At 45.3% G+C, this 27,989-nt stretch overlaps 4 protein-coding genes across 4 annotated transcripts; 3 read left to right on the top strand and 1 right to left on the bottom strand.

Annotated features, from left to right (window-relative positions):
• The first annotated feature begins 49 nt into the window (after positions 1-49).
• Positions 50-5,060, top strand: tfip11 (tuftelin interacting protein 11). The gene is made up of 15 exons (XM_076150702.1): positions 50-163; positions 730-944; positions 1,061-1,226; positions 1,312-1,468; positions 1,580-1,707; positions 1,791-1,952; positions 2,107-2,298; positions 2,423-2,602; positions 2,687-2,821; positions 2,942-3,045; positions 3,172-3,340; positions 3,541-3,784; positions 3,868-4,010; positions 4,256-4,421; positions 4,565-5,060. The coding sequence occupies exons 2-15, from the start codon at positions 739-741 to the stop codon at positions 4,909-4,911; spliced, it is 2,499 nt and encodes an 832-aa protein (XP_076006817.1). The 5' UTR covers positions 50-163; positions 730-738; the 3' UTR covers positions 4,912-5,060.
• Positions 5,061-5,923: 863 nt separating this feature from the next.
• Positions 5,924-12,343, top strand: thoc5 (THO complex 5). Its single transcript, XM_076151144.1, has 20 exons — positions 5,924-6,048; positions 6,286-6,387; positions 6,619-6,762; positions 6,880-6,993; positions 7,472-7,569; positions 7,923-8,069; positions 8,174-8,288; positions 8,412-8,544; positions 8,653-8,730; positions 8,892-8,935; positions 9,531-9,630; positions 10,443-10,551; positions 10,647-10,748; positions 10,843-10,939; positions 11,029-11,140; positions 11,237-11,340; positions 11,486-11,573; positions 11,654-11,769; positions 11,888-12,078; positions 12,160-12,343. The coding sequence occupies exons 2-20, from the start codon at positions 6,292-6,294 to the stop codon at positions 12,221-12,223; spliced, it is 2,052 nt and encodes a 683-aa protein (XP_076007259.1). The 5' UTR covers positions 5,924-6,048; positions 6,286-6,291; the 3' UTR covers positions 12,224-12,343.
• Positions 12,344-14,308: 1,965 nt separating this feature from the next.
• On the bottom strand, positions 14,309-18,223 carry LOC143001497 (uncharacterized). The gene is made up of 4 exons (XM_076151127.1): positions 17,629-18,223; positions 16,355-16,554; positions 16,130-16,254; positions 14,309-16,032 (listed from the first exon to the last, which is right to left on the bottom strand). Exons 1-4 carry the CDS (start codon positions 18,221-18,223, stop codon positions 14,325-14,327), a joined length of 2,628 nt encoding a protein of 875 aa, XP_076007242.1. The 3' UTR covers positions 14,309-14,324.
• A 2,866-nt stretch (positions 18,224-21,089) lies between these two features.
• Positions 21,090-27,652, top strand: fancg (FA complementation group G). The gene is made up of 14 exons (XM_076150645.1): positions 21,090-21,264; positions 21,559-21,649; positions 21,735-21,860; positions 21,971-22,143; positions 22,404-22,539; positions 22,810-22,940; positions 23,043-23,189; positions 24,774-24,934; positions 25,045-25,111; positions 25,209-25,537; positions 25,614-25,654; positions 25,737-25,916; positions 26,477-26,591; positions 27,146-27,652. Exons 1-14 carry the CDS (start codon positions 21,184-21,186, stop codon positions 27,237-27,239), a joined length of 1,872 nt encoding a protein of 623 aa, XP_076006760.1. The 5' UTR covers positions 21,090-21,183; the 3' UTR covers positions 27,240-27,652.
• The last annotated feature ends 337 nt before the right edge of the window (positions 27,653-27,989 follow it).

Genomic DNA, 27,989 nt, shown 5'->3' with positions numbered 1-27,989 from the left:
CTCCATAGTCTCTATACGACAAGTACATTGAAAACCGGAAGTACTTGTGTGTACGTTTGCGTTTCGTCCGACTAGCTAAGTGGCTACGAGGTGTTATATTTTCACGGCTGGAGAAAATATGGCGTGTAAGTGATCCCCAGATTGAACATCGGTGAACTTTCAGGTGAGACGCGGCACGTATGTTTTTACATTATTTACCAACACATGAGTTCAAGCTGTTAAAGTTAACGTTTAACACTAACAAACTGTATTAGCTGTCGTTACTGTCTGTTAGCAAATATTAGCTTGTCTTCACGTTGTTTTAATCTGAGTGTCGCTGTTATTATTAACGTTATAATGGACGTCAGTGCTGGGTAGCGGTGTGACAGGGTTGTGTTCATACTTTTATTTATACCAAGTAGCCAATTTCGTAGTAGAGGGGTCTGTGGAATATGATATAAATTAGAGCCAAAATATTCTGCAGAAAGAGAATTCTGAGGAACTTGGAATTACGTCATGAGCTGGGGAGAAATAGATTCTACAAAACCTGTACTTGTGACCAGGATATGTGTTATTTGTCTTACTTCACCCTGTAGGTAGTTAATTCATGTTCACATTGTACATTGTATGGGACTGTAATGCTTTGCTTACTTGTTAAGGAAGAAGCAAAAGTTTGTTGATGTGGTTTCACCGTTTTCCAGCATGACATTTGTTTTTAGTTTTGCTGTCCTGGAATTCTGTTTATTCCAGTATCCAGACATGTCTATGTCCCATCTGTATGGGCGGAGGGAGGAAGAGGAGGATGGCGTGGAGGTGGAGAGCTTTGAGGTGACAGACTGGGATCTGGCAAATGAGTTTAACCCAGACCGCCGCAGACACAGGCAGAGCAAGGAGCAGGCCACCTACGGCATCTGGGCTGAGAGAGACTCGGATGAAGATGAGAGGCCCAGCTTTGGAGGCAAGAGGTAATGGATTGGTTTGCTTACGTCACGTAACAATGACAAACGCATCCAAATTGTTACAAGACACAGAAACATTTTTACATACTTTTGTGTGTTTCCTTGTTTATGCTTGTTTATAGGTCTAAGGACTACACTGCTCCGGTGAACTTTGTGAGTGGTGGCTTGCGTAAAAGTGCAAATGAGGAGAAACAAGAGCAGGAAAAAGGTGGAGGAGACTCTGATAATTCTGAAGAGGAAACCTCTGCACCTTCTCATCGCCCTGCTGCACCCAGAAAACTACAGATGGTAATGTTTGTGTGTGTTTATGAAAGGCTTGCGTACCATACATGGTATCATTTGCTAAATAAATAATGCGCTTGTTTATTCCCAGGGTACATTCGGTGGAAAGCAGTCACAGAGGTTTGCAGGTGGCATACAATCAGGACACGGTATAGGAACGTGGGAGAAGCACACCAGAGGGATTGGACAAAAGCTTCTGCAAAAAATGGGCTACCAACCAGGAAAAGGTCTTGGCAAGAATGCTCAAGGTGGGTGAGGCTGAGAAAGCTGTGTTGCTGTGGCTTGTTGTGCAATATCAAGTGATGTGCAAAATATATGGAGTTGATATTTTCTGAGTTTTTATCCTGGTGTTGTTGCAGGTATTGTAAACCCCATTGAGGCGAAAGCCCGTAAGGGAAAGGGCGCAGTGGGCGCTTATGGCAATGAACGAACCCAGCAGAGTCTTCAGGATTTTCCTGTAGTTGACTCAGAAGAAGAGGAGGAAAAGGTACAGGGTCGGACACATTAGCTCTGTTTCCTTTGCCATGTAGAGAATGTTAGTGACCTTTTTCTCCATTTCTGCCTGTGTAGGAATTTCAGAAGGAGCTGGGCCAGTGGCGTAAAGATCCTGGAGGTGCTGGGGGAAAGAAGAAGCCCAAGTACTCTTACAAAACTGTGGAGGAGCTGAAGGCCAAAGGCAAACTGGTTGGGCGGACATCAGCAGTGTCTGCTGGAGAGCTGGCACAAGTTAAGGTGAGAATCAGAATCATTTACACTTTTTGCCTACGGGAGTGCTGCTTGGAATACTGTCATTTGCTGTAAATATAATTGGGAGTTTCATCAGGTCTATTTATGCAGATGCAGGCAAATCAAATCACAATAATTCCATCTTTCTGACCATCTCTAGGTTATCGACATGACTGGGAGAGAGCAGAAGGTTTATTCCAGTTACAGTCAGATGTCCAACAAGCACAGTGTTCCAGATGAAGGTCCACCAAGTCTATCTGCTCGGGATCAGAAGGGTTCTGGCTTTGCTCTTCCAGAGCTTGAACACAACTTACAGCTTCTGATAGACCTTACAGAACAGGACATCTTACAGGTATTAGGCAACCAAGAAAAATGACAAATGTCTCCGGCCAGCTTAGGCTTGGATTTGACCCGTTTGTACAGTACAACTCCTCTAGTGTTAAAACACAAACCTTTCATTCTTTCCTCCACTATAGTCTGCCAGACGTCTGCAGCATGAGAAAGATGTTGTTGTGTCTCTCAGCCATGAGTCCTCTGCACTGAAGAGCAGGCTGGATACGGAGCGAGATGCCATCCAGAGAATGGAAGCAGTACTGGCACTGGTGGAGCGTTTTCCCTCTGGAGAGATGGCACCAGGGGAGGGACCCACCCTGCAGGTGCTTAGGCCGTTCATATGTGCTGCATGATCTTACCACATTGCTCAGAATTTGAAAGGTAAAAATGTTTGTCCTTTTTTTCAGGAGTGTGCCCGAATCTTCCAGACCTTACAAACTGATTATTACGAAGAATATAAAACGATGGGATTGGCAGACCTGGCTGCAGCTGTTGTCCACCCTTTACTCAAAGACAAACTTTGTACCTGGGACCCTCTGAAGGTCTGCTGTTTGAAGTTCTCTTAACAGCTACAGTTTTCACTCTTTAGGGTGACTTATCACATTCATTATTAACTTCAATGCTTAAATTAAGTGTCTCTCTGTTGTCTATGATTATTTTAGGACTCTACTTATGCCCTGGAAGATGTTGGCCAGTGGAGAGCAATCCTTGAATCTAGAGAACTGCATTCCAGTGCCCCAGACTCAAACATGGACCCTTATCACAGGTCATTGCACACATGATGAATGCACATTTGGCTGTGCTTATGTATCATGCATTCTGCTGGCTAGGTAATATAGCCTTTGGGGAACAGCATGTTTGTGACTTGTGTTTTGTGTCTTCGTTGTTCCAGAGTGCTGTGGGAAGTGTGGATTCCAGTCATACGGTCCTGTGTGTCATGTTGGCAGCCTCGAATGGTGGGGCCAATGGTGGACTGTGTGGACGTGTGGTCTCCCCTTCTCCCGCTGTGGATTCTGGATAATCTATTGGAGCAGCTCATTTTACCTCGACTGCAACGAGAGGCAAGACACAGACACACAATGACTCTTCACTGACAGATGTACAACCTATTTTGATAATACATTCAAAATGCAAGCAAAACCAAAGATCATGTTGCCACGGAAAAACACAGTTGGCCTCTCTCAAAGACAACAATGACTCAAGCGGTTCTGTTTGTACGAATGTGGAGGCAGCCTAACACTCTTACTTTTTTGCATTGAAGGTGGATACCTGGAACCCCTTAACTGACACAGTGCCAATCCACTCTTGGCTCCACCCATGGCTGCCTTTGCTCCAATCACGCCTTGAGCCTCTTTACCCACCCATCAGGAGCAAACTAGCCAATGCCCTTCAGCGGTGGCATCCCAGTGATGCCTCCGCCCGTCTCATCCTGCAGCCGTGGAAAGATGTGTTCACTCCAGGAGCGTGGGAGGCCTTCATGGTGAAAAACGTCATCCCTAAACTAGGTGAACTACTGTTAACTTCCTGCAGCATATCTTATCTCTGTGCCTTTTTCCTCCACTAACCTCTATTCTTTGTTCTTCGACAGCTCTGTGTTTGGGAGAGCTGGTTATCAACCCTCACCAGCAGCAGATGGATCCCTTTAACTGGGTGATGGACTGGGAGGGTATGCTGTCCCCATCCAGCCTTGTGTCCCTGCTGGACAAAAACTTCTTTCCAAAGTGGTTGCAGGTTAGTAACTGCACTCAGACAAACATTTTGCATAGAGTGGAAGGTTATTTGTACCAGTTGATTGAAGGTTGCATGTTTTTGAGTTCTGATCCCGTTCACCCACAATAAAACGAAAAAAAGGAAGATATATTGTAGATGTATTTGTGAAATTTCAATAGGTAATCAAGTACTTATTGTAGATATTTATATTTAGCATTAATTTGAATATTTGAATCACTTCTCATGTTTTGTTGATCATACTGTAGGTTCTCTGTTCGTGGCTGAGCAACAGTCCCAACTATGAGGAAATCACTAAGTGGTACCTGGGTTGGAAGAATATGTTCAGTGATGCTGTTTTAGCCCAACCACTCATCAAGGAGAAATTTAACGAAGCCTTGGACATAATGAATCGCGCTGTGTCTTCAGGCATGGGTGGGTATCATACACACACTCTCAGGACATGTGGGTCAAATCTATGAAGACACAATGCAGAATTTGTAACATGAACTTTTTTGACTAGCCTGTTTTAGACTGAGCACCAACATACTTTTAACACTTGTTCTTCATATTCACAGGTGGATATATGCAGCCTGGTGCAAGAGAGAATATTGCATATCTCACGCAGACCGAGAGGCGGAAGGACTTCCAGTATGAAGCCATGCAGGAGCGCAGGGATGCTGATAGTGTGGCCCAGAGGGGTATCAGCGCTGGTGTGCCGACAAACTTTAAAGATCTCATCCAGACCAAGGCAGAGGAGAACAATATTGTCTTTATGCCCTTAGTGTCCAAACGTCATGAGGGCAAACAGCTGTACACATTTGGACGTATTGTCATCTACATAGACAGGGGGGTTGTGTTTGTGCAGGGAGAGAGGACCTGGGTGCCCACGTCTTTACAGAGTTTGATAGACATGGCCATGTGAGGGTGGGATGACTGACGCTCCGCCAAGTGGGATATAGTAGAAGAAATGGCTTCATTTTTTACGTGACTTCAGTACACTTAAAGTTTGTCAAATGTGTCTTTGTAAATGTCACTGGATTTGTGAATAAATCGTGTTTCTTTTGTAGTCTGTCTTGCACTCTGCTGTTTAAATCAAAGGTGGAAGTTATTACAAATGCATGCAGTTATCATTATATACAGATTTTAGATACTACCATTTGTGTAGTTTTAATTTTACTTCACACCACTCCAGAACATCTTGTGTACTGCATGTTGTATTCTTTAGTCATAAAGCTATACAGTACTTGCCTGACAGCTACCCTGTTAGTTTTCACAAGAGGTTTGTATAAAGCCATACAGTACTTGCCTGATAGCTACCCTGTTAGTTTTCACAAGAGGCTTTTATAGTCTTATGATAAGCACAAAAAGGATGTCACAATGTTCAGGTTTAAGTTGACTTTCTTCAGCAATAAAATCCTGTCTTGTGCTGGATATATAATCAAATACATTATGGCAGATGCATAAAGAGTTACTGGGGACATTTAAGAAAATAAATTATAAACGTGAGAAGTACCCTATGCAAAAGCTAAACCCCTGAAAAATGCCAGTATAGTAGTCCTGTCATTAACAGTTGTGACATGCTAGGATGATGTCCTTAACAACAGTGACTTGTTCCGTTCTTGTCTCACTATAATTTAGTAATGCAAATAAGAAAATAAATAAAAATGGAACTGAAAGCAGTCAATAAAAATGCCGGACCCCTGAACAATGACTCTCGCAACTTAAAATGTGAGTAGAGGAATGATGCGCGTTGTATTGATGTATACACGACATTTATACAGTAGGAAAAAAGATTGTTCGTCCTCCCAACGTCGCAAACAACTCTACATCCTTCATTAAAACGGTGTTGAAAATTCACGAGTGGCATGCAGTGTGTTGTGTTAACTGTAGGGGGCAATAACTCGCTTTTGTGCTTCCAAACGACGAAACGGAAACATTCCTTTTGACCCGGTACAGCTTCCTTTAGCCTCGAGCGGTCAGCAGCTGAATAGAACAAAGTATTATTTGATTGCCGCTGTGAACACGGGTTGGAGAATTTTTCTGTAAACACATCTTAACGGTATTTGTAATTCACTATCATAAACATTTTCACACACACAACACATCGATGGTTCGGTAACTTAGCTTGGAACCATGCGTCCACAAGCAGGCATGCTAGGCTAATGCTAATCAAAGCGCCAGCTGTTACTGTGCTACCATTAGCCTCCATGTTGTTTCCTTCTTAATCTTTACTTGCAGAGCGTTTTTATTTCGTTTTTATTATTTAGCCTATATGTATATGTTCTTCTTCATCCAGCTAGTCATGTCTGACGCCCTGAAGAAGCGAAAGTCAAAGGTGGTCCGCGCTGAAGGAGGAACCCCGGAAACGAAGCGAGGTCGAGGTGATGGGGAACCACAGGTGAGGCACCATTGATCAGTAAAGGGGAGTTCAGGGTGAAGCACCTTTGGATCCACGAGGGGATTCTTCACCATTAAAGTAGACCAACAGTGAAACAGAATAGGCAGGCATCTAACACCCTACTGAAGCGTCTCTGTCTGTCTGTCTGTCTGTCTGTCTGTCTGTCTGTCTGTCTGTCTGTCTGTCTGTGTGTGTGTGTGTGTGTGTGTGTGTGTGTGTCTGTCTGTGTAGGATGTGCGTGTGTACAGTGAGGAGGTGGAGCTGGACGGCAGAGACCCTGAGCAGGACTACCTGCAGTACAAAGAGTCATGTGAGGCTCTGACCACCCTCATGGGCGAGATCCAGGAGCTCCGAGCCAGTGGAGCCAAGGAAGAGGTCAGAGACGGGAACTTAAGTAAAACGTGTGGTGTTTGTTTACGTGATGCATCACCACCACAAGTGAACACACACAGTTTAGCACTCCTTTGTGGTTACTAATGTGTCTGTTATCAGTGTGCTGAGGTGGAGCTGAGACGAATGCAGGGCTGCATTCACTTCATGAACCTGAAGAAACTCAATCGCCTGGCCCACATGCGACTTAAGAAGGGCAGAGACCAGACGCACGAGGTAACACACACACACACACACACACACACACACACACACACACACACACACACACTGCTTATACTGCCACAGGTTATGTTCACACTTTTGCTGTAGAATTGCTGCCTTGACTGCCCTTTTGTGCTGAGAGTGTGAATGCGAGTTGGGCACCCAGCACTTTGCCTCTGTAACATGTAGCTGCAGCTGTCAGCAGATTGAGCTCAGACGCTCCTCTAAGAAAACACAGGAGAAACCCCTCAGAGTAGACCTGACTGGTGCCCCGAGCTGATCAAACCCATTTATATTCTGCTCATTGCTGCCTAATATGAATAAATCTTGTAAACTTACTGTGTTCTCCATGTCTACGGCTTGTGGATTTTATTATTATTATTATTTATTTTGTGGAATGTTTGCCCGTATGCCAATCTATCCTCTGTGATGTAGCATTTAGGAGAGGTTGGGCTCATTTGTACTGACCCTGTCACTGTTTGCCCCTCAGGCAAAGCAAAGAGTGGACGTGCTGCATCTTCAGCTGCAGAACCTCCTCTATGAAGTCATGCATCTGCAGAAAGAGATCAGCAAATGCCTTGAATTCAAGTAAGTAGCCAACAACCACACTGGTACTTTGCTGAAAACTGTGGAAGAAGAAGAAGAAGCAGTTTGCTGTATATCCATTACTACTTATCATCATCATAATAATCATTGTAACCTTAACTGGTTCACATTAATCTAAATGTACGAGTAAGAGCAGTCCTCCCTCTTTTCTTTTGGGGATAATACTGTATTTTTAATTTAGTCTAGTGCAGTATAAGTAAGTGAGAATCAGATACACAGAAATGCGCCGTTGTATAAAATGCGAGGAGTTTAGTTTATGCTTGTAAAATGATTTGTTATATAATAAAAGGCTTCTTTTTTCTCTGTGGTGACTAACTCGTCTCTCCCTGATTCAGGTCGAAGCACGAGGAGATCGACTTGGTGACTGAGGGCGAGTTTTACCAGGAGGCCCCTCAGGAGATCTCCAAGCCCCGCGTCACCAAAACCGACCCCCACCAGCTCACACTGGCGCGACTGGACTGGGAGCTGGAACAGAGGAAGAGGTGGGTAGACCGGAGGTGAAGCGGCACACGACGTCTGCGCTCGGCCGGCGTGTTACATTTTTTGCATGGAGCTGCTGATTGAAGGCTTTTGCGCTCTGGTGCAGGTTGGCAGAGAAATACAAAGAGTCCCAGGCCACCAAAGAGAAGATCCAGAAGAGCATCGAGGTGAAGAAGGAACACCTGACAAGCTTACAGCCTGGACTCAATGCCATCATGCAGGTGTGTTTGTCGGGTCGGACGCAACTTTGGATCGCCACCATTCATTTTTTTTTTTCATCAGCTTGAGATAATGATTTAGAAACGTGTTGATGACGTATTGATCCGTTCCCGCTCCTCCCACAGGCCTCCGTCCCTGTGCAGGATTACCTGTCTATGCCTTTTGAGCAGACTCAGAAACAGACGGAGGTGGCCCGCCACCTGCCCCCGCCCCTCTACGTCCTGTTTGTTCAGGCCAACGCCTACGGCCAAGCCTGTGGTATGTGGTCAACGAGATGCAGACACAGGAGATGCTCCCTCTGAGCTTTTCATAATATCAGTTTCAGGCCCAGGCGGCACCAGTGATCAGTTTCTGTTTGCATTTCAGACAAGAACCTGAGCGTGTCGATCAGCGGGGACGTGGAAGAGGCCAAGGCCCTGTCCAAACCTCCAGAGGATTCCCAGGGTACGCACACTCACTATGCCTGTGTGTTTGCATGTGTACACGCTTGTTGGAGTCTTGCACCTTACTTGATTACTAGTGGTCCTTTTGTAGTATACATTGTTTGAACTTTCAGGATTTTTGAAGTAACATTAACATTAACTTGTGTGCTTTGTATCGTTCAGATGATGAGAGCGATTCAGACGCAGAGGAGGAGCAGGAGAAAACGGTGAGTCTCACACCTGGCCTTGCTCCAAAATACTCCTCTCTGTCTTTTGCAGACACACACATCTCAACCTGTGTGTGTGTGTTCAGTTTCTTCCTCATATAGCCACCTCTGCAACTGATACACACACTGTCCCTGAAGCCCCTGCCGTCACACATTGTGGTCTGGGTCGGGCCGGGGCGAGGCCATCGATCGCTTCCTGCATCCGTAGTCCCATCTGGGGGATTCTGGGAAATATTCACCAAGATAGTCTAGGTGACTGTAACACAAGCTCACCTCTGGCGTGCAGACTCGGCGTCAAACCCCTGCCGTTTTTTGTGGTCGGAGGGTGTTTCTCTCTGTGTAAAGTAAATGTATATTACAGGGATCACATTGGATCAAATGTATCTGGTATCAGCCTCCGTCCGCCCAACAGCTCGGCTCAAACAAATGTTCTCCTCATGTCTCTGTTCCTCGCTGAATCCAACCCAATGCGACCGATATATTCACGCAACCGGCCTTAACTCATTTTATGTCACAATATCAAACGTTCACCTTGTTTCACCTTATCCCATCCTCAAGTCCTGTCTCCTCTGCTTCCTTACTTGTCCTTGTTCAGAAGAGGAGAAGGCCGACGACGGGCGGACAGCTGGACGATAAACGCCGGGAGATGCTGAAGAGACACCCTCTGTCCCTCTGCTTAGACCTGAAGTGTAAAGGTAAAGAGACGCACACAGTCTGTTGACCTCGGGGGTTAAATCTCCTCTCAAGCCTTTTATGCCGAGTTGGAATCCAGGTTTATAGATGTCTGTGTCCCACTCTGGCCATAGATGTGCCTTGTGTGTGTTGTTGTAACTCGATACAGAGCAAATGTTTTCTAATGGATCCACTCTGCTATGTCAGGACACCGTTTGACCTTAAGCCTTCCCTCTACTGGTGAAAAACAGAAGAGGGAGAATATAGAGAGATCTGCATTGCAGGCGTAACTCTACCTTTAAGGGAAGGGAGGGAGGGCGGGTGAGGAGGTGACGCTTGCAGCGTTGTGGGTTGGCAGCACCCACAACGTATTGTAAGCATATTTTAATCATTGTACTGTTATTTTCTAGTACCTTACCTCTCATTCTGCCAGCAGTAGAAGTATGTCTTGTTTTTACCGCAGAGCAGCTAGAGTTAGAGTGTGTGTGTGTGTGTGTGTGTGTGTGTGTGTGTGTGTGTGTGTGTGTGTGTGTGTGTGTGTGTGTGTGTGTGTGTGTGTGTGTGTGTGTGTGTGTGTGTGTGTGTGTCTCTCTGTCTCTCTGTCTCTCTGTCTCTGTCTCTCTCTCTCTCGCTGGGTTCAATGTGACTGCAGAGTGAGAGATGACCGTCAGCACCGCATGCATCACCTGGGTGGTACAACCCATCCTGACCGGTGCCTGCGGGTGCCGTAATGTGCGGCGGATGCTCACAGGGAGAATGAGCGCAGAGAGGTCAGGGTTCAAACTCGCCTTGTCATGGATCAGTGTGTTTAATGTGTCGTCTGCTTTCTCTCTAGATGGCAGCGTCCTCCACCTCTTCTTCTACTACCTGATGAATCTGAACATAATGACAGTGAAGACCAAAGTGTCTACACCCACGGACCTCAGCGCAGCTATTAGCACAGGGTGTGTTTGTGCGTGCATGTGTGTGTGTATACCCCCTTCTGCCTACCACTCTGTCGCTGTAGAGCACTAGACTAAAGGTGTGTGTTCTCTGACAGGGAGCTGCTGAGGAAAGACACACTGCTCAGCTGTCTTTACACCAGCGACCAGGGCCGAGAGACGCCAAACCCAGCCAACCGCTACCAGTTTGACAAAGTCGGGTGAGGATGGTTTCAAAGTTACCGCCAGGTCACATAGAGCAGATGTTATAGAGCAGGTGTCATAGAGCAGGATTCAATCAATCATCTCCTCTAGGATTGTTTGCTTTGCTGATTACGTTGAGGAGCTGGGGCATCCCTACCTGTGGGTCCAGAGTCTTGGAGGACTCCATTTTCCAATTGATGCTTCAGAGGTCTGTCTGTCTGTCTGCAGTATATGCTACCAAATATAGCAGACGCTCTGGTAAATCCTAAATGTTGTTTTGCCTTTGTGTCTCCCCAGGGTGTGCGTGTGGGCAGTTCTCTGAGCGCCAGCCACATGGAGAACACCATGAAGCTGCTGAGGGGTCGAGTCCAGTCCCGCTTGGCTCTGCACAAACAGTTTGTCTCTTTAGGTATGATTTAAGGACCACACACATACATTCAGTAATGGGCTTGTATATGAAGATGTGATGAATTGTGACCAGACCTGTGTGTGTCCTCGTCCTCAGAGCACAGCATCATCCCGGTGTCCAGTGAGTGTCAGCAACTCTTTCCTGCCAAGTTCATCTCCCAGTTAGCTCGCTGGACCACTATGGCACACCAGGAGTACACGGTATGAACACACCAACACAGTCATTCGCATCAAAGGACACGCTTGATGCTGTGCAAGTGTTATGCCCTTCTCACATTGATCTCTCTCTCTCTCTTTCTCTCTCTCTCTCTTTCTTTCTTTCTTTTTTTTTTTTTTTTCCTGCCAGGATCTAGCGTTCACGCAGCACGTGACTGATGCTGGTCTGGCAAAGGAGACTGACATGTACTTTATGGGTGTGGTGGAGAGAGGCACAGGTACGCAGCAGCACTGAGGACACACTTTGGTATTTGCTGTGTGCTTAAACTAACGGCCTTTATCTGTCTGTCCCTCTCAGCTCGTCTCCAGGCTGCAGTCGTCCTCAGTCCCCGTTACCCAGAAATCTCCCCTCTTTTCTCCCTCTCGCTCAGCTGGAAAGGAGAGCGCACCGGACGCACCGACGACAACCTTCGAGTGTGTATTTTCCCCCATAACCTCATCGCAACATTCCTCTGCCGCTCATTTAGTTTCGCCTCGGCAAACTCTGTTAACCAGGCCGTCACTGAGAAAGCTTTTTTTTTTACCTTTCCAGGCCATGGAGAGTGAGGTGAACGTGTTCAAAAACGAGCTGCAGGGGCCACGCCCGGGTCACCAACTGCTGACCAATCAGGTCGCCCGCCTGTGCGTCTGTCTGGATGTGTATTTGGAGACTGAAGGACAAGACGACGGCGTGGAGGGGCCCCGCGAGTTTCCCCGCGAAAAGATGTGTTTGCGCACCGTCAGGTACAGAAATGCAGGGAAGGATTTGTAAATGATCACACAGGAGTCAAGCCGTCTCTGACATCTTTGTTTTTTCAATCACAGGGGTCCAAATCGCCTGAAGCCATTTAAGTACAACCATCCTCAGGGTTTCTTCAGTCACCGCTGACTTTCTGACCTGACGACCCGACGACCTCCCCTAAGCTTCACTGTCACTTATTGACACCTGACACGTTTTAAATCTTTAATATTTTTACCAGTTTGAAAATAAATACCTTTGTAATTTTAATGAGTGAGCATATTTATTTAAGCAGTAATGCAATTTTTCTCTGTTTCATCTTCACTGCGCCTCTACGTTTCCTCTCTGCTGCTCTATTTATAGACATCTGCACTACCTGCTTGTTATGCTGTTGTGGTCCAGCACCACAGTGAGCTGAGTCACTTCCACGTTCCCAACATCATTTCCACAAAATCCAGTATTGTTTGTTTGGTCTTGATATTTAACCTTTCAATTTTACCTTCATTTGTAGTCTAGCTGCAGTTATGTATGTAAAGCGAGACGGGTCGTCAATCGGAGCGCTGCTGTCACATTTGGCCAAAAATTAACCCTTTAGTTTCACTGGCTAAAGTATGATTGTGTTCTCTCCTCTGATCTGTAACATTGGAAGGAAAACCTGCAAGATTTTACCACATTCCCTAATTGATTTATGTTTGGAGGAGAACCAGGTGATAACGGCATTAAACGGATAAATCTGATGTACTGTTACTGATATTTCACTCAAACTGCTTCTCTGAAAGTAAGGAGACGGATCATTCTGTCTTTGATCATAACCAGGCAAAGGATCATAAGATTACGATTAGATAAAACTTCACCATTATGCCCTTTAACATATGATTGTAGACACGGTTACTGCTTTGCACGCTCATCTGAAAACTGCAAGTACACAAAAATATAATTCTGTTACAGTGTTGTGAGTAAATGTAATGCTTGTGCCCTTGTGTTCAGCAGTGTGAGTGATTACCTCCATTTATCAAAAAATAGATTGAAAGTGATTGGATTGGAAGAGGTTATGATGTAAACAGAACCTTTCAATGTCAGCCAAGGCTGCCACTGTGTCGGTGCTTAGATGACTCCAGCTGCTTTTTATAGATATGATGGATGGCTTATCAGAAACTTATATTAAAAATGTATTTATCCTGTAAGAGTACAAATCAATGAAGAGCTTAATTATCAGTCATGACCCCAACTGACAAGGATGGATGACTTTGTATTTTTGCTTTAATTATCATATATAATACCCTACCCCCTATAGAATGAAAAGCGGGAGAGGGAACGTTGGCAGGGGTAAAGGGATTACAGAGGGATTGCTGAACTACGGGGGTTTAATTGTCTTTTCGCAGTGCAGTAAAGCTCGAAAAATATATAGAGGGAGAGGATTTTGTTCTGCTGCTCCTGATTTATAAATGAATGTGGCCTCTGCGATGGGAGGAAAGATGCGGATGCTGCTGTGGGAGGGTACAGCTCCCCCTCTGCCTCGCCGCAATGCAGTGCAAGAGTCACAGCATTTACCTTTCACACTTTGATTATTGCCAAAGCTTCTGCTGCACACCTCTCAACAGAACATGAAAACTCACTGTAGACCAGAAAATCGCAAAAGCCCTTTCAGTTTGATTTTTCATCATCTTTATTCATCAGTTTCATATTACATATTCTCAGCAGTGTATACATAGCACAGTCATCGAGACGCTGCAACTGACCTGTCAGGAGAATATGCGTTAAGGTGCAACAACAAGCAAATCAAGTCTTTCCTAACAATATATCTGTAAATATAATATAGACATTTCTTTCTCCTTAAATATATACTTTTGATATCTGTTACAATCTGCAGCTTAACATTGTTTGACATCTCTGCCCTTGAAGGCTCGTGTAGGCACAGGCCCCTGCTTGTCCCCGTCAATGGGATTTAGGTTTAAATGCACTTGTTATTAAGGGCAGTTGTCACATTCAGATAAGGAGTTTAGAGCATTCTGCATTCACTACAATCATACAACAGAAGCATTGGGGGCATGTAATAGCCATACTTGGGTGGGGCAGGGGCGGGGGGGCAGGGGGTTATTTGCTAGAGATATCACTATTGCTGACATACAGTGCTGTCACCCTCATATAATGCCCGCCTGAGCTGCTGGCTGCTTTAAGCCCCTTTGTCTTCCCCTCCCTCCCTCCCTCCCTCCCACAGTTCTTTGGCATCTCCACTTCTTGCTTGTCGGTCTCACTTCTTGGCCTCCTTGCTCTCCTTGGCCTCTGTGCCAGAAGATTTCTCTGCTTTTTCTGTTTTCCCTCCGTCCTTGCTATCGTCTGTCTTGCTCTCCTTTATCTCCTCTACCTTCTTCTCGTCTTTCTTGTCCTCTGCTTTCTCAGGCTCTGCTTTAGTGGCAGGCTTCTCTTCTGGCTTCTCCTGTGGCTTCTCCTCTGGCTTCTTCTCCTCTGGCTTCTTATCCTCTGGCTTCTCCTGTGGCTTCTCCTCTAGTTTCTTCTCCTCTGGCTTCTGCTGTGGCTTCTCCTCTGGCTTCTTCTCCTCTGGCTTCTTCTCCTCTAGCTTCTCCTCTGGTTTCTTCTCCTCTGGCTTCTTCTCCTCTAGCTTCTCCTCTGGTTTCTTCTCCTCTGGCTTCTTCTCCTCTGGCTTCTCCTCTAGCTTCTCCTCTGGTTTCTTCTCCTCTGGTTTCTTCTCCTCTAGCTTCTCCTCTGGCTTCTTCTCCTCTGGTTTCTTCTCCTCTAGCTTCTTCTCCTCTGGCTTCTTCTCCTCTGGCTTCTTCTCCTCTGGCTTCTTCTCCTCTGGCTTGCTTTCTACTTTCTCGGGCTCTGCTTTAGGTGCAGGCTTCACCTCGGGCTCGGCTTTCTCCGGTTTAGGAGTGGCGGGCTTCTCCTCCTTGGCGGGGGCAGCGACCTCTTTGGGCTCAGGTTTGGGTGCAGGCTTGTCCTCTGCAGGTTTAGAAGGAGCTGCAGGTTTAGAGGCATCATCCTTCTTTGGTTCTTCATCTGTTTTGCTTTCTTTCTTTGTGTCAGGCTTTTCTACTTTCTCTGCTTTGCTCTCAGGCTCCTTTTCCTTGGGTTCCGGCACCTTCTCCTCCTTCGCTGGTGCAGGTTTCTCCATTTCCTTCTTTTCCTCCTTGGGGGGCTGGGGCTGCTCCTCTTTCTTCTCCTCTTTAGGGGTGTCTTTGGCTGCAATGGGCTTGGGCTTCTCCTGTACCGGAGACTTTGGTTCGGGGGTTTTAGGAGGAGATTTACATTCAGGGGATTTGGGTGGTGACTTTGACACAGGTGACTTTGCTTCAGGTGATTTTGCTGGTGGTGACTTGGTAGCTGGGGACTTTGACTCTGGAGTCTTGGAAGCAGTTGACTTTGACTCATCATCTACAAGAAGACTGAGAGCAGGAGACTTGGTGGGGGATTTGGCCTGTGGTGATTTGGCCTCCGGTGATTTTGGAGGAGACTTTGATTCTGGTGATTTCACAGCAGGAGATTGAGGTTGAGGGCTCTTGGGGGGAGACTTGGACTGAGGAGATTTCGATGGAGGGGATGCAGCCTTTTCTGGGGATTTAGACTTATCATCTTCCTCACCTGCTTCCTCTTCATCTCCCTGTTCCTTATCTTCCTTTTCCTCCTCCTTCTCTTCCTCACCTTCTCCTTCATCCTCCTTGTCTTCACCTTCCCCATCCTCTCCTTCTTCTATGGTTTCCTCACCCTCATCTTCTTCCTCTGCGGCTTCTTCCTCAGCTTCTTTCGTACCTTTCTCTTCCTCCTCATCTGCTTCCTCTGTCACCTCTGTGACCTGGGTCTCATCTGTCTGTTCTTCCACAATCACAGTATCTGAGATCTCTTCTCCCTTCAGCTTCAGGTGGGCAGAGAGTCTGCTTTCCAGGAAGGAGTATGGACTTCCTCCTGACACAAAGCGATTCTCCTCGCCTTCCAGTAACTTCCTGTTTAGAAGACATAGACATACAATCAGCGATAACATCAATATCCTTTTATATTAAGAATCTAAAAAATTATGTCTGGTAATACACCCTTAACAACCTGTAAGCAGCAATCTCAATATCAAGAGCCATCTTCACGTTCAGCAGTTCTTGGTAGTCTTTCAGCTGACTTGCCATCTCCCATTTAGTGCTTTTCAGTTCATTGTCCAACTGATGGATTGTCTCCTGCAAATTGAATACAAAGACAAATACTCTAGCTTGATGAAAATGCGAATATATGTGCTTTGAACTTCTAAGAGAGGTGTTTGTGCAGATGTATCCTTGCCTGTAGTGAGTTGAGGTCGTCATGGTGTCTGTCCTCACTCTCCATACGTTGACGCTCCAGTGACTCCTTGGTTCCTCGAAGAGTCTCCAGCTCGATGGTGCGACTCTGGAGCTGACGGCGGTACTCGGAAATCTCTTCCTGGGAACCACGGATTGCATCCTGGTTGGATCTGGCTGCATCGGACAGACGTTCCATGCGCACTAGAGGAACCAAGGATACACACAATACATGCTGCTGATTTTGGGAGCACAAAATGTAGGCAACTCGGATTGGAACTCTCCATATCATCCATTAGTGACATTTTGCTGAGTCACAGCCCAAAGTATTGGGGAATGAATGAATGACTGCATTGATATTAACGCTATCAGCATGTTTTTTGTCATTTGACTTCTTCCTAGCCACAGCTGGGACAAGTCACCTTGACAGTGTCCATCTGTCAGTATAGTCTGACTCAGCTGCCCTCCTCCCTCCTCCTGGCATGAATGAGCATCAGTGCTGCAGTCAGCTGGACAGGAAAGGTCATCCTGTACACACCCCACTGGTGTTATCAACTCAGTATGGAAATTAACTGCAAGGGTAAATCTATACACTATTAGGTGCTGTGAGGTGCAGTTAAAGTGTTGGAAACCTGAGCCCTCAAAACTGAATATTTAATCAGCAGCCATTGTGTGCAATCTGATTTAGTGATCAGTATATTTCTTACATCTGGATGCAGTCATTGTCCTGAGACAACCCGCACTATAGGAGAATCACTGTTCAAAGGTAAACATATCTCTGCCTGTGTGTGTGTGTGTGTGTGTGTGTGTGAGACTATCGTGAATAGTGACCTTGAAAACGACTCTGATCCAGCAAAACCACACACAGAGCCACATGGTGCGTCAACAAAAACACCCACCGTTTCTTGCAGTGAGACTGCAAGCTAATTAATTCTCTCTATGTGCCATCTCACCCCTGCAGTGTTTAAAACATACATCAGTGTGCGGCAACGTTGCGCACATAGCGAGGCGCACCAGTAGAACCTCTTGGTTTGTTATCAAAGCGGTAGTGGTCTCAGTAACTCTGGTCCCTGTGCTCACCCGAACACCTGCTTGGTCAGATTTACATGCCAAAGCTTCAGGACCACGGACAGCGAACTGACGCTGCCGCTTTTAGGCTGTGATGAGCGCATGTATGCGGCTACAGCTACTGACTATGTGATCACAACAAATAAACAAACAACTAAAAACTAAACAAATATATACTTTTAGATAGTTAGGCTGTTAATCATAGGTTACCTTTGAACCACTCTTCGGCGTGATTGGAGGTCTTGGACGCGTGGGTGTCCAGCTGCGCACGGATTTCCCGCAGCGCGCCGGTGACATCCGCCTTGAGCGAGTCCCGCAGGTCGAAGCTCACCTGAGCGCCCTGAATCTGCGCCAGGAGCTCCGCCACTTCTTCGTCGTGGTTCTTCTTCAGAAAAACAGCTTCTTCCTCCAGGGCGCGGAGCTTCTTGTCCAGGTCCATCCGTGCCAGCCGGCACTCTTCCACGTACTTGTTCATGGCCCGGGTGGCGGCCTCCAGCTCTTCGCGGTTCCTCGCCTCATCCTCCAGCCTGACCCGCAGGTGCTGGATGTCCTCGTCCAGGTGATCGTGCTCGAGAGTGGCGCGGGCTTTCTCCCCGGTCAGCTGCTGCAGCAGGCTCCTCAGGTCGCCCAACTCTCGCTCGTAGTGCTCTCCGACCGAAGAGCGCCCGGCCTGGCTCTGACGCAGCGCGGCCGCTTCTGCTTCCAGGTTGCGGTTGTGCATCTCCAAGTTCCGCACCTTGTCGATGTAGCCGGCGAAGCGGTCATTCAGAGCCTGGAGGATCTCTTTCTCGTTCCTCCGCGACATGTCTCCGTTGAATGTATCCACAGTGTCGACGGAGGACGACTGGTTGTAAGTGAGGCGGCGGCGCTGGGAGTGAAACCCGCTGGAAGACACTGAGGCCGGCCGAGCCTTGCGGTACCCGGCCGGGCCATAGAAGTGGTGGTCTACTGAGAAACTCATAGCCGAGCCGGAGAAGTGACTGCAGCAGGAGGGGCAGCGCTGCTCTTATATAGGAGGGAGGGAAAACTCAGTAGTCAGCATAGGGACACACTCTATTTAAAGATATATCTCTCTTGCTACAACTATTGCCTGCGCAGGTATATATTCTGCACTCATCAGTGGAGCCCAAGTATGCAGCTTGGTGATAAAGTGTGTTTTCTTGAAAGCATGAGGACAGTGTACATGCCTATTACACATTACAAAGTTTTAGTATCATTACTACACCTTAATGCAAAGGCAAAATAGTGAATGTTAACACTGAAACAACATATGTTGAATGATAGGGTCATGGGAAATTGCACATGTACTTTTTATTAGTTGTAATGATGAAATATAACTCCATTTAGTTGTTTCACACCTTTGGGCACACACGCACACATATATATTCAGCCTGTCTTGTAGCTTATGTGTGTAGTGAAGTTTATGCATGAGTACTGATTGTGTGGGTGTGCTGGTGTTCTGTTGATGCTCTCTGAAGCCTTACTGCTGCAGTGTGAGTTTGCAGATCCATGCTGATCCCATTGGGACTCACAACTGCTGGGCCATTGACAGGATCTCTCTCTCTCTCTCTCTCTCTCTCTCTCTCTCTCTCTCTCTCTCTCTCTCTCTCTCTCTCTCTCTCGCACGCACACACACACACACACACACACACACACACACACACACACACACACACACACACACACACACACACACACACACACACACAACATGACTAGACTTTAAGTTTTTGTCTCCCTCATAACTAATGGCCGCTTTCCAGCCCCAGTTCAGGTGTGGCTGCAAGTAGTGCAAGTACCACAATGTCCACTGAGCTACGATGATACAGCATTCACACATCCCAAACTGAAGAGAGGTCTGCCCTGAGGAAACCTTTTCTGAAAAGCACCTACAGCACATATCGATTACTTAAATGTGGGGTGACTGAGTTTATTCTGCATAAGGACCAGGGAGAACGGTTTGCCTTTTCCTGTTGCCGTTCCCCTGAGATGGATGTTGACGAGTGGATGGATCAGTGCAGAGACATTTCTTTGTATCAGCCATTTTCGTCCATGTTAACATGTGTGCAGTCAGCCACCCAGTGACACCCCAGGGGACTGAGAACTAATGCCTCAGCATGTGTGTGTCTCTCACACTCTCTTTCAAAGGTGAAACCATTTTCTGATGTTTAACAAATGTGTACTATAGCGCTCTTTTCTGTATTTGCGTGTCTGTGAAACACGTAAGCATACTTTATCTTTTGCATTACAACTCACAGTCTCATGAGCAGATGCAGAAATAACCAACACCCACCTCCCCCTCCAGATTCATGTTTTATAAATGAGGATAATTGAGTGGCAGCTAGTTTGTAATGTCATGGGACCACGTGTTAAGTACTCCTATTATAAACCAACCATAGAGAACTAAACAGATGGCATTTCCATACATCTGTGTGAAATATGAAACATGGCCACATTACACTGCGGTTTTCAGAATAGTGTTGAGTAATGCAGTCAAGTCAGCATTGCTGTTCAAATCAGCAACAGGAAAAAACGACGACAAACATTGGTGTTGCTTTTGCCATGAGCAGATTTACTGTAGCAATAATCCTTCATACAAACCTTTGGATGCACTGAAAGTTTGAAATCTCGCCATATAAGTGACACTGATAAGGACGAGAGGGAGGGTGTAAAGCTCTCGTCATGTATCGACCTTGTCCTTGACGAACAGAGAGAGAAAGTGAGGGATGTAGAAAATAGCACGATCAATGCAGAGGTAAACTGACGGAAAAGCGAAAAATGTTCCAGAGGAATGACAGACACTGAGAGCAGGAATAAATAGAAACAAGCTGTGTTTATGTGTTTGTTTGTTTATGTGCAAAATGTGTGTATGTTTTTAGACATCTGTGAGTGTGTCCGACTGTGTAGTAACAAGCTGTGAAGGCAAGGAGCATCCCCTGTTTTTCCATAGTGGTATATTTAGACCTTTCCGTGATATGAGACACTGAAAAAAAAAAGGAGGGGGTGATGATGGCAGACACAGAGAGCAGGGATGGGACAGACATGATGCACTGATGGATGGATGCATAAAGAGAGCAAGAAAGAGAGAGAGGGAGAGAGAGATGCAGGGAGGGGAGGAAGTGGGTAAGAAAAGGGGGAGTCACCTTGGCAGGACAGCAGGGTAAAGGATGTTCTGGCAGGCCCAACTATGACTCAGCTGTAACACAATTAAGGCCTTGGATTGTGTTTGCTTGCTTTAGAGCTGCACATATATGTGTGTGTGTGTGTGTGTGTGTGTGTGTGTGTGTGTGTGTGTGTGTGTGTGTGTGTGTGTGTGTGTGTGTGTGTGTGTCTGTGTGTGCGTGCGTGCGTGTGAGAGAGTGTCTGTCAGTGTGTGACTGTGACAAGATTGAAGATTCCACTGTAGCTTCCCTTAATGCTACAAGTGACATACATTGTTTTTGTGTGTGTGAACGTGAGCGTGTGTCTGCGCGTGCGCGTGCATGCAGCAACAGCAATACAGACTTTTTGGCTGAGAAGAATAATGCACTGGCGGAAGTTTCCAGAAACATCCATTGATCTCGTTCATAGCACCACTTAGTGGACTTTTGGTGAATTGCATTGTAGCGTTCTGACCTGACCCATAGGGGGCAGCACAGCTAGCACAGCCCAGTTTCCACCACACTGGTTGACGTGTTTACTTCCTGTGTTAGCTTTACGTGTTTCATGCGAGGGAAAGTTCAAACAACAAAACATCGTTCACATTATGGAAAATAGTGACACGTAATGAACAGTAAGATGCATGGAACACCGTCTTTGTTAGACAGTTGGGTCCAGGAAAATAACGAGTTGGTAAACAAAAGGAAGGTACGTCAAATTAGCAACTCTGTATCCAAATGAGCTCATCTCAACTGTTTTATTTGTAATTTACGCAACATTCTTCAATGACGGCAGCTTTACGTAGCTGCCTCAGTCCGAGAGTGCTATATAGAGTATATGAGAAGAGAGCTGCTCATGCGGAAAATGGTGTTAATAACGCTAACTGTCACTAATTTTAAGCGCCTGGGTATGTCCCCAAAAAAATCTAGTTACTCACATTAATATTTTCCGTAACTGTTCTTCTGATCAAGGTACTATTTTGCTTTCATCTGACCATTTCAGCAACAAGATGGAAGAGACCCATTAAGCCATGACCAGGGCCGTTTGAGATGCTGTTCCGCCGAATTTAACAAACTTCTGAGTAAAGTCCAAGGTGCTTCATGTCCTTGATAAGGTCTCAACTTTAGTGAAAACGCTTTATTGCCTTTCCTTACTCTGCCCATGCTCCTCTCCTGCAGGGATCCCTCCTCTTGCAGATTATGCCCAGCTGGAGCTGTCAGTGGCGTATAATACCTGTGTGTACTCGCTTGCATTATCCAAGTTTTTAGAAGCTGAGGTGCTCCTCACACAAACAGTGGAAAGAGGTGGGGAATCACGATGGCACAATAACGTTAATAACGATAATGACACAAAACTGTGGTTAGTGAAAGCATGGGACACAAAGCCATGTTGCTGACGGCCTTCTCCGCCCCAGCTCCACAGGGGCCAGGGCCTGACCCGGTGCACTCAGACCCTCCTGGATTTTGGCGAGCAGCTTTGAAATCAAGGGGAGACGCAGCTTTGGACTCCTGCATACGGCGCCTCCTCTGTCTGCAGTGGGCAGTCTGGTTGGCCACCTGCAAGCTGGAATCCATACAAGAGCTTCAGGTGAGATGTAAAGGAACTCTGGTGCATTTGTTTGTTTAGTACAGTTTCTTTATGCTGGTGAGAAGGTGGACGTCAGTCTGCTTCCAGGTGAACATGGTCTCTGCCTGTATGTAGCATTGTATTTGCTGTTGTTATTTTATACATAAGATATAAAAAAATTAACCATTCTGTAATATTTACAGTAAAGTTCTATATTTCATTGAGGTATGTGGTTATATTTATTACATATCTATCCCTCAGTATGATTTTCTTTGATGCAGGAGGAGTTGTCTTCTCTATCTGAGACGCTGCAGGATGAAGTTTGGAATGAGAGAAAATCTCCTAAAATTCCACTTTTAGTTTTGGACCCACGACGGCTTGGAGAATTAATGCAGATCTGCACTGTCATTACCCAAGGTTGGTACCATTTAATGTTATTGTTAGTGGATGTGAGCCAGATATGATTACCTAAGTCCAGGACTACTTTTACTTTTTTGTATTGATGCCTCTCAAATGATTAAATGGGCACACACCTTAGCAGATATAAGAGACGTCAATCCAAACTGCTCTGTTCTCATAAGTACAGAGGATAGTTTGCTATATTTGGTATAAAAGAAAAAGTTAATATTATATGTACACGGGTGTTTGTAATGCTGTACTTTTCTGTGTTCTGTATGTTCTGTCAAGGTGCTGAGAGGTTGAGTGAGGGACAGAGTTCACAGGCACTGAGTGCTCTGCAGAGAGCTTTGTCCCTGGCAGCTCCCAAAGCTCTTCTTGCATACGTACACTTCATCTCAGGCTCTTGCCTTGCCCATATGGTACATATGCAGATGTTCAGGCACAGCAGAAAATGATGCATGACACACGGGTGAAGTGAGCATGAACATGGATTGAATGTGTGTGTTTGCACTTGTCTTTAGGGTCACCCTCAGATGGCCTTGCAGTGTTACAGGAAGGCACTGGAGACAGATTTACGTTGTGTATGTGCTCTGTACCAGAGTATGCTCATTTACAGAAACCTGGGCAACACACAGGCTGAGATACAAGCTCTTCGTTTGCTGCACTCAGTAGGTAACACACACACACAAACACACACACACACACACACACACACACACACACACACACACACACACACATTCACATATGCAGCATATACAGGTACATCTCAAAAAATTAGAATGTCATGAAAAAGTCAAATATTTTTGTCACTCATCTCAGAAAGTGAAACTCATATATTATACAGATTAATGACACATAGAGTGAAATATTTCAAGCCTTTATTTCTTGAAATTTTGATTATTATGCTTACAGCTAACAGAAACGCAAAATTCAGTGTCTCAGAAAATTTGAATATTACATAAGATCAATCAAAAAAGGATATTTTGAACAGAAATGTCAGGCTTCTGAATGAATGTTTATGTCTATGCACTCAATACTTGGTTGGGCCTCCTTTTGCATGAATTTCTGCATCAATGTGCCGTGGCATGGAGGCGATCAGCCTGTGGCACTGCTCAGGTGCCCAGATTGCTTCGATAGCGGCCTTCAGGTCATCTGCATTGTTGGGTCTGGTGTCTCTCATCTTCCTCTTGACAATACCCCATAGATTCTCTATGGGCTTCAGGTCAGGCGAATTTGCTGGCCAATCAAGCACAGTAACACCATGGTCACTGAACCAGCTTTTGGTACCTTTGGCAGTGTGGGCAGGTGCCAAGTCCTGCTGGAAAATGAAATCAGCATCTCCATAAAGCTTGTCAGCAGAAGGAATCATGAAGTGCTCTAAAATATCCTGGTAGATGGCTGCATTGACCAACACCAGCACATGACATGACTGTTGCTCTGTGGTCCAAAGTCCTTTTTTCAGATGAAAGTAAATTTTGCATGTCATTTGGAAATCAAGGTCCCAGAGTCTGGATGAAGAGTGGAGAGGCACAGAATCCACGTTGCTTTAAGTCCAGTGTGAAGTTTCCACAGTCCGTGATGATTTGGGCTGCCATGTCATGTGCTGGTGTTGGTCAACTGTGTTCTCTGAAGTCCACAGTCAATGCAGCCATCTACCAGGACAATATACTTTGAAATATACTTTTTTGATTGATCTTATGTAATATTCTAATTTTCTGAGACACTGAATTTTGCGTTTCTGTTAGCTGTAAGCATAATAATCAAAATTTCAAGAAATAAAGGCTTGAAATATTTCACTCTATGTGTCATTAATCTATATAATATATGAGTTTTACTTTCTGAGATGAGTGACAAAAAATATTGGACTTTTTCATGATATTCAAATTTTTTGAGATGTACCTGTATATGTTTATAGGACATGAAACTCCAGCAAGGTGCCACATGCTGATAAAAAATATATCCTAGATAGTTGATTAGACAGACAGACAGACAGACAGACAGACAGACAGACAGACAGACAGGCAGGCAGGCAGGCAGGCAGGCAGGCAGGCAGGCAGGCAGACACACAGACACACACACACACACACACACACACACACACACACACACAGACACACACAGACACACACACACACACACACACACACACACACACACACACACACACACACACACACACACACACACACACACACAATCACAATCACACACAATTACACTGGAACATCAAATCTGTTTTTTCCCCACAGACTTTGTTGTTGCCCCCTGCCACAGTGTCTGTCCTGAGTGAGACCCATCCCCTCAGCCCAGCTTCACTACTTTGCAGCCAGGCCCTGAACAGCCTGCTCTCAGTCCCATCTGACCTCACTGTACTTCACAGCCTTGCCTACAGGTGTATTCTCCATGGAAGGTGATGAAGCTGACATGGAGCTCAGAGATCTGTCCCTTTATCAGTAAATTAGACCAAATCATTGATTGATAAACATTGTATTTGTTGTTAATTTGGTGGTTCTTCTGCAGGGTGTCGGAGGGTGTTGAACATTATCTGGTCCTGCTGGGTGCTCTTCATTCAAAAGATCATCACTTTGTGTGTTTGAATACACTGACATGCACCTTTCTGTGGCAAGTCATGTTGTATTTGCCTGAAGGCTGGATAATCACTTTTATATACGATTCTGCTTCAGATGCAAGCTGAAAACCAACCCCTCCCGAGGCTTCCAGAGCTTTATCTGGAGGCAGGTGCTGCCTTGCTCATGGCACAGCGGGCTGCCGACTGCATAACACTGTGTGATGATACCATCAGTATGACACTGGAGCTGCTGCCAGAGAGGTTGGTGTTGGAGGGGCCAGAAGAGAGTTTTGAGGCTGAGGCTGGTGCTGTGTGTGTGCCAAGGCTTAGCTCTGAAAGAGATCAGGTTGCAATGCTGCTTTGGACTGGGACTGCCTACCTCCTCCAGGGCCACTGCCACACCCACCTGAAGGACTGGAAACAAGCAGTGACTCACTACACAAGGTCCGCAACAAATATTATTTATCTCATCCAATGTTACAGCAGGATTTAAACACAAAGCTGGTATTCTGCATTACAGGTGTGTCAACCTGCTTGTGAAGGTGTGCTTTAAAAAGAAAGGTGGGTTTTCTTTTCATTTTTCAGATTTAGTTTAGGTGTTATTTGTTTTTTTGTGTAAATAAGTGTGTGGATGTTTGTCCAGTTAAAGGTGTGCAGCCTCAGATGCTGTGTACTGACACGGTTGCCCAGCAGGGGACCAGTCGGTTTACCCTGCAAAGGCTGAAGGGGCTTTCACTAGCTGGTCGGGGCATCAGCTTCATTCAGACAAACCAGCTCAGAGAGGCACTGAGAGACCTCCAACACAGCTTGCAGGCATTCCCAGGTATGCACTCAACACAAGGACCCTAAGGACATTTTGTATTTGTAAACATTGTTCTATTGATACTGCACTTTAGGTGAAGCAAACACATCACACCCTTGCTTCATAGTTAAATGGCTACTTTAACTCTACTAATATATGCCTTAAGTGCTTTCAAATTGAGGGGCAAATATTACATTACATATACATATATTCAGAGGCTCCTATTCAGATCCAAAATACAAACTTTTCTTTTTTACCATCAACTCAAATGGAATTTTCTAAATATCCACTGTGCCATTTTAAACACATATCTATGCAGTTCAGTGTGACATATTTGGTATCATTAGAAACACTGAGGTCTTTACTTAATTTAGATATAAATGACTATGGTGTGAACTGTGTTTGTGTGCACAGTATGTATGCATTTATGGAATGATCTGCTTGCAGTATTTGTATGGATGAGGTGCAGCCTTTGACACAATACTTTCCACAAATTATCTATGTACTTCAATGACAAGCAGACTGTGTGAAAATTATGGCGTTCATACCTTCATACCTTAATTCTGTTTGTGCGTTCCCAGAATGTGTGGGTGCAGGCCTGTGGTGTGGTGAGACACTATGGAGGACGGGCAGGAGACAGGAGGCAGCAGCCTGTTGGGAAAAGACCTGGAGCTTCACCACACAATCCTCACCAGAGTAAGACTGTCTTCACTTCCACATACTCTGCATGTACCACATATTTGTAAAGCTGCAAACCGCAATCCTTTGTCTTAAATACTTTTTTAATTATTAATTTATATTATTTTTAGTTATTATATTTTCCATATTCATTATGACCAAAGATGAACAAAAGGTAATCTCACTGTGTGGCCCATTCATCATTGAACCTGCGACAACAATAGATATGTCGAACTTGACCCAGTTTGCCACAAATAGAAACAAATGTCAGTGAGAAAGCTGAATCCTTTCACGCGTGGCAGCTCAACATGCATTTGGGAAACATTCTGATGATATGATTCTGATGTCTGAATTGGATGTGGTTACTGTATATGGATATCATTTCAAAAATGAATTTGGGAAGTCTAGAACACCACATTTCCAATACAATTGCAGTAGCGTTGTCAGTGTTGTCTTGTCCTTAGAAGGGCACTGTGATGATGTCACTGTACAAATTGAGCATGAGGTTTTCATAAGATATGCTTATATATTACATATATTACATATATTACAGATGCCTTTTTTTGTTTCAGGAGTCTTCCTATATACTTACAAGAACCTCAGACTGGCCCTTTGCTGAATCCCTCAGAGCTCCGCCAGAGAGTAGAAGGATTTGGTCATACCTAGTCGGCCCAGACGGGAATAAAAGAAGAATAGCCTATCACTTACTGGGCAGGATCGGCTTTCTGCGCCCTGTGAACTGAAACTTATGCCAAGTGTACACAGACTTCTGTCCATTGCAAGTGCAAAAAAACAACAACAACCCAGTAAATGCTGAATGGACAGAAACACTATCTGGGTGGTGAAACTGGTTTATGCAGATGAGGAAATCAATGGACATACACTATCAACAACTGACTGGCCAGGGTTGATGAAGTTAGCTTGTAGGTAAAATGGTTAATTTGCCAGACAAGGAATTGATGACATCATTAAAACTGTTGCACTCTTGACTTGATGTTGATTTCAGACACACCATACAATACACTACACATCATAAATGACACAGTATAAACAGCGCTGTAGCTCAGACTGCCTGTGTATTTTCATGGGTTACTCCCAAAATTATATAAAGATGTTCAGAAAAGTGATTGTTTTTTCCGTTTTCACTGCTCTTTAATTCACAGACTGAATTGACCAATAGGAGGAGATGATGATAACTAGTCTAAAAGCCAAACATGAACTTTATTTGTAGTATAAAAGTATAAATATGATATCATTGTCGTAACTCGGTTTGATGACATCACTGCTGTCCTTTGGTTAGATTGAATGACATCACTGCATAACTTATTTACTGGATGACATCACCTTGTTAGATTGATGCGCTCATATTGTTTATTTAAGTCCATTTAGGGTCTCGCGCTGCTGTAAGCGTCGCCT

The sequence above is a fragment of the Genypterus blacodes genome, unplaced genomic scaffold, assembly GCF_046128005.1.
Source record: "Genypterus blacodes isolate CSIRO-AG114 ecotype Tasmania unplaced genomic scaffold, CSIRO-AGI_Gbla_v1 ptg000053l_1, whole genome shotgun sequence".
Lineage (NCBI taxonomy): Eukaryota > Metazoa > Chordata > Actinopteri > Ophidiiformes > Ophidiidae > Genypterus > Genypterus blacodes.
This window is presented reverse-complemented; position numbering and strand designations above follow the sequence as displayed.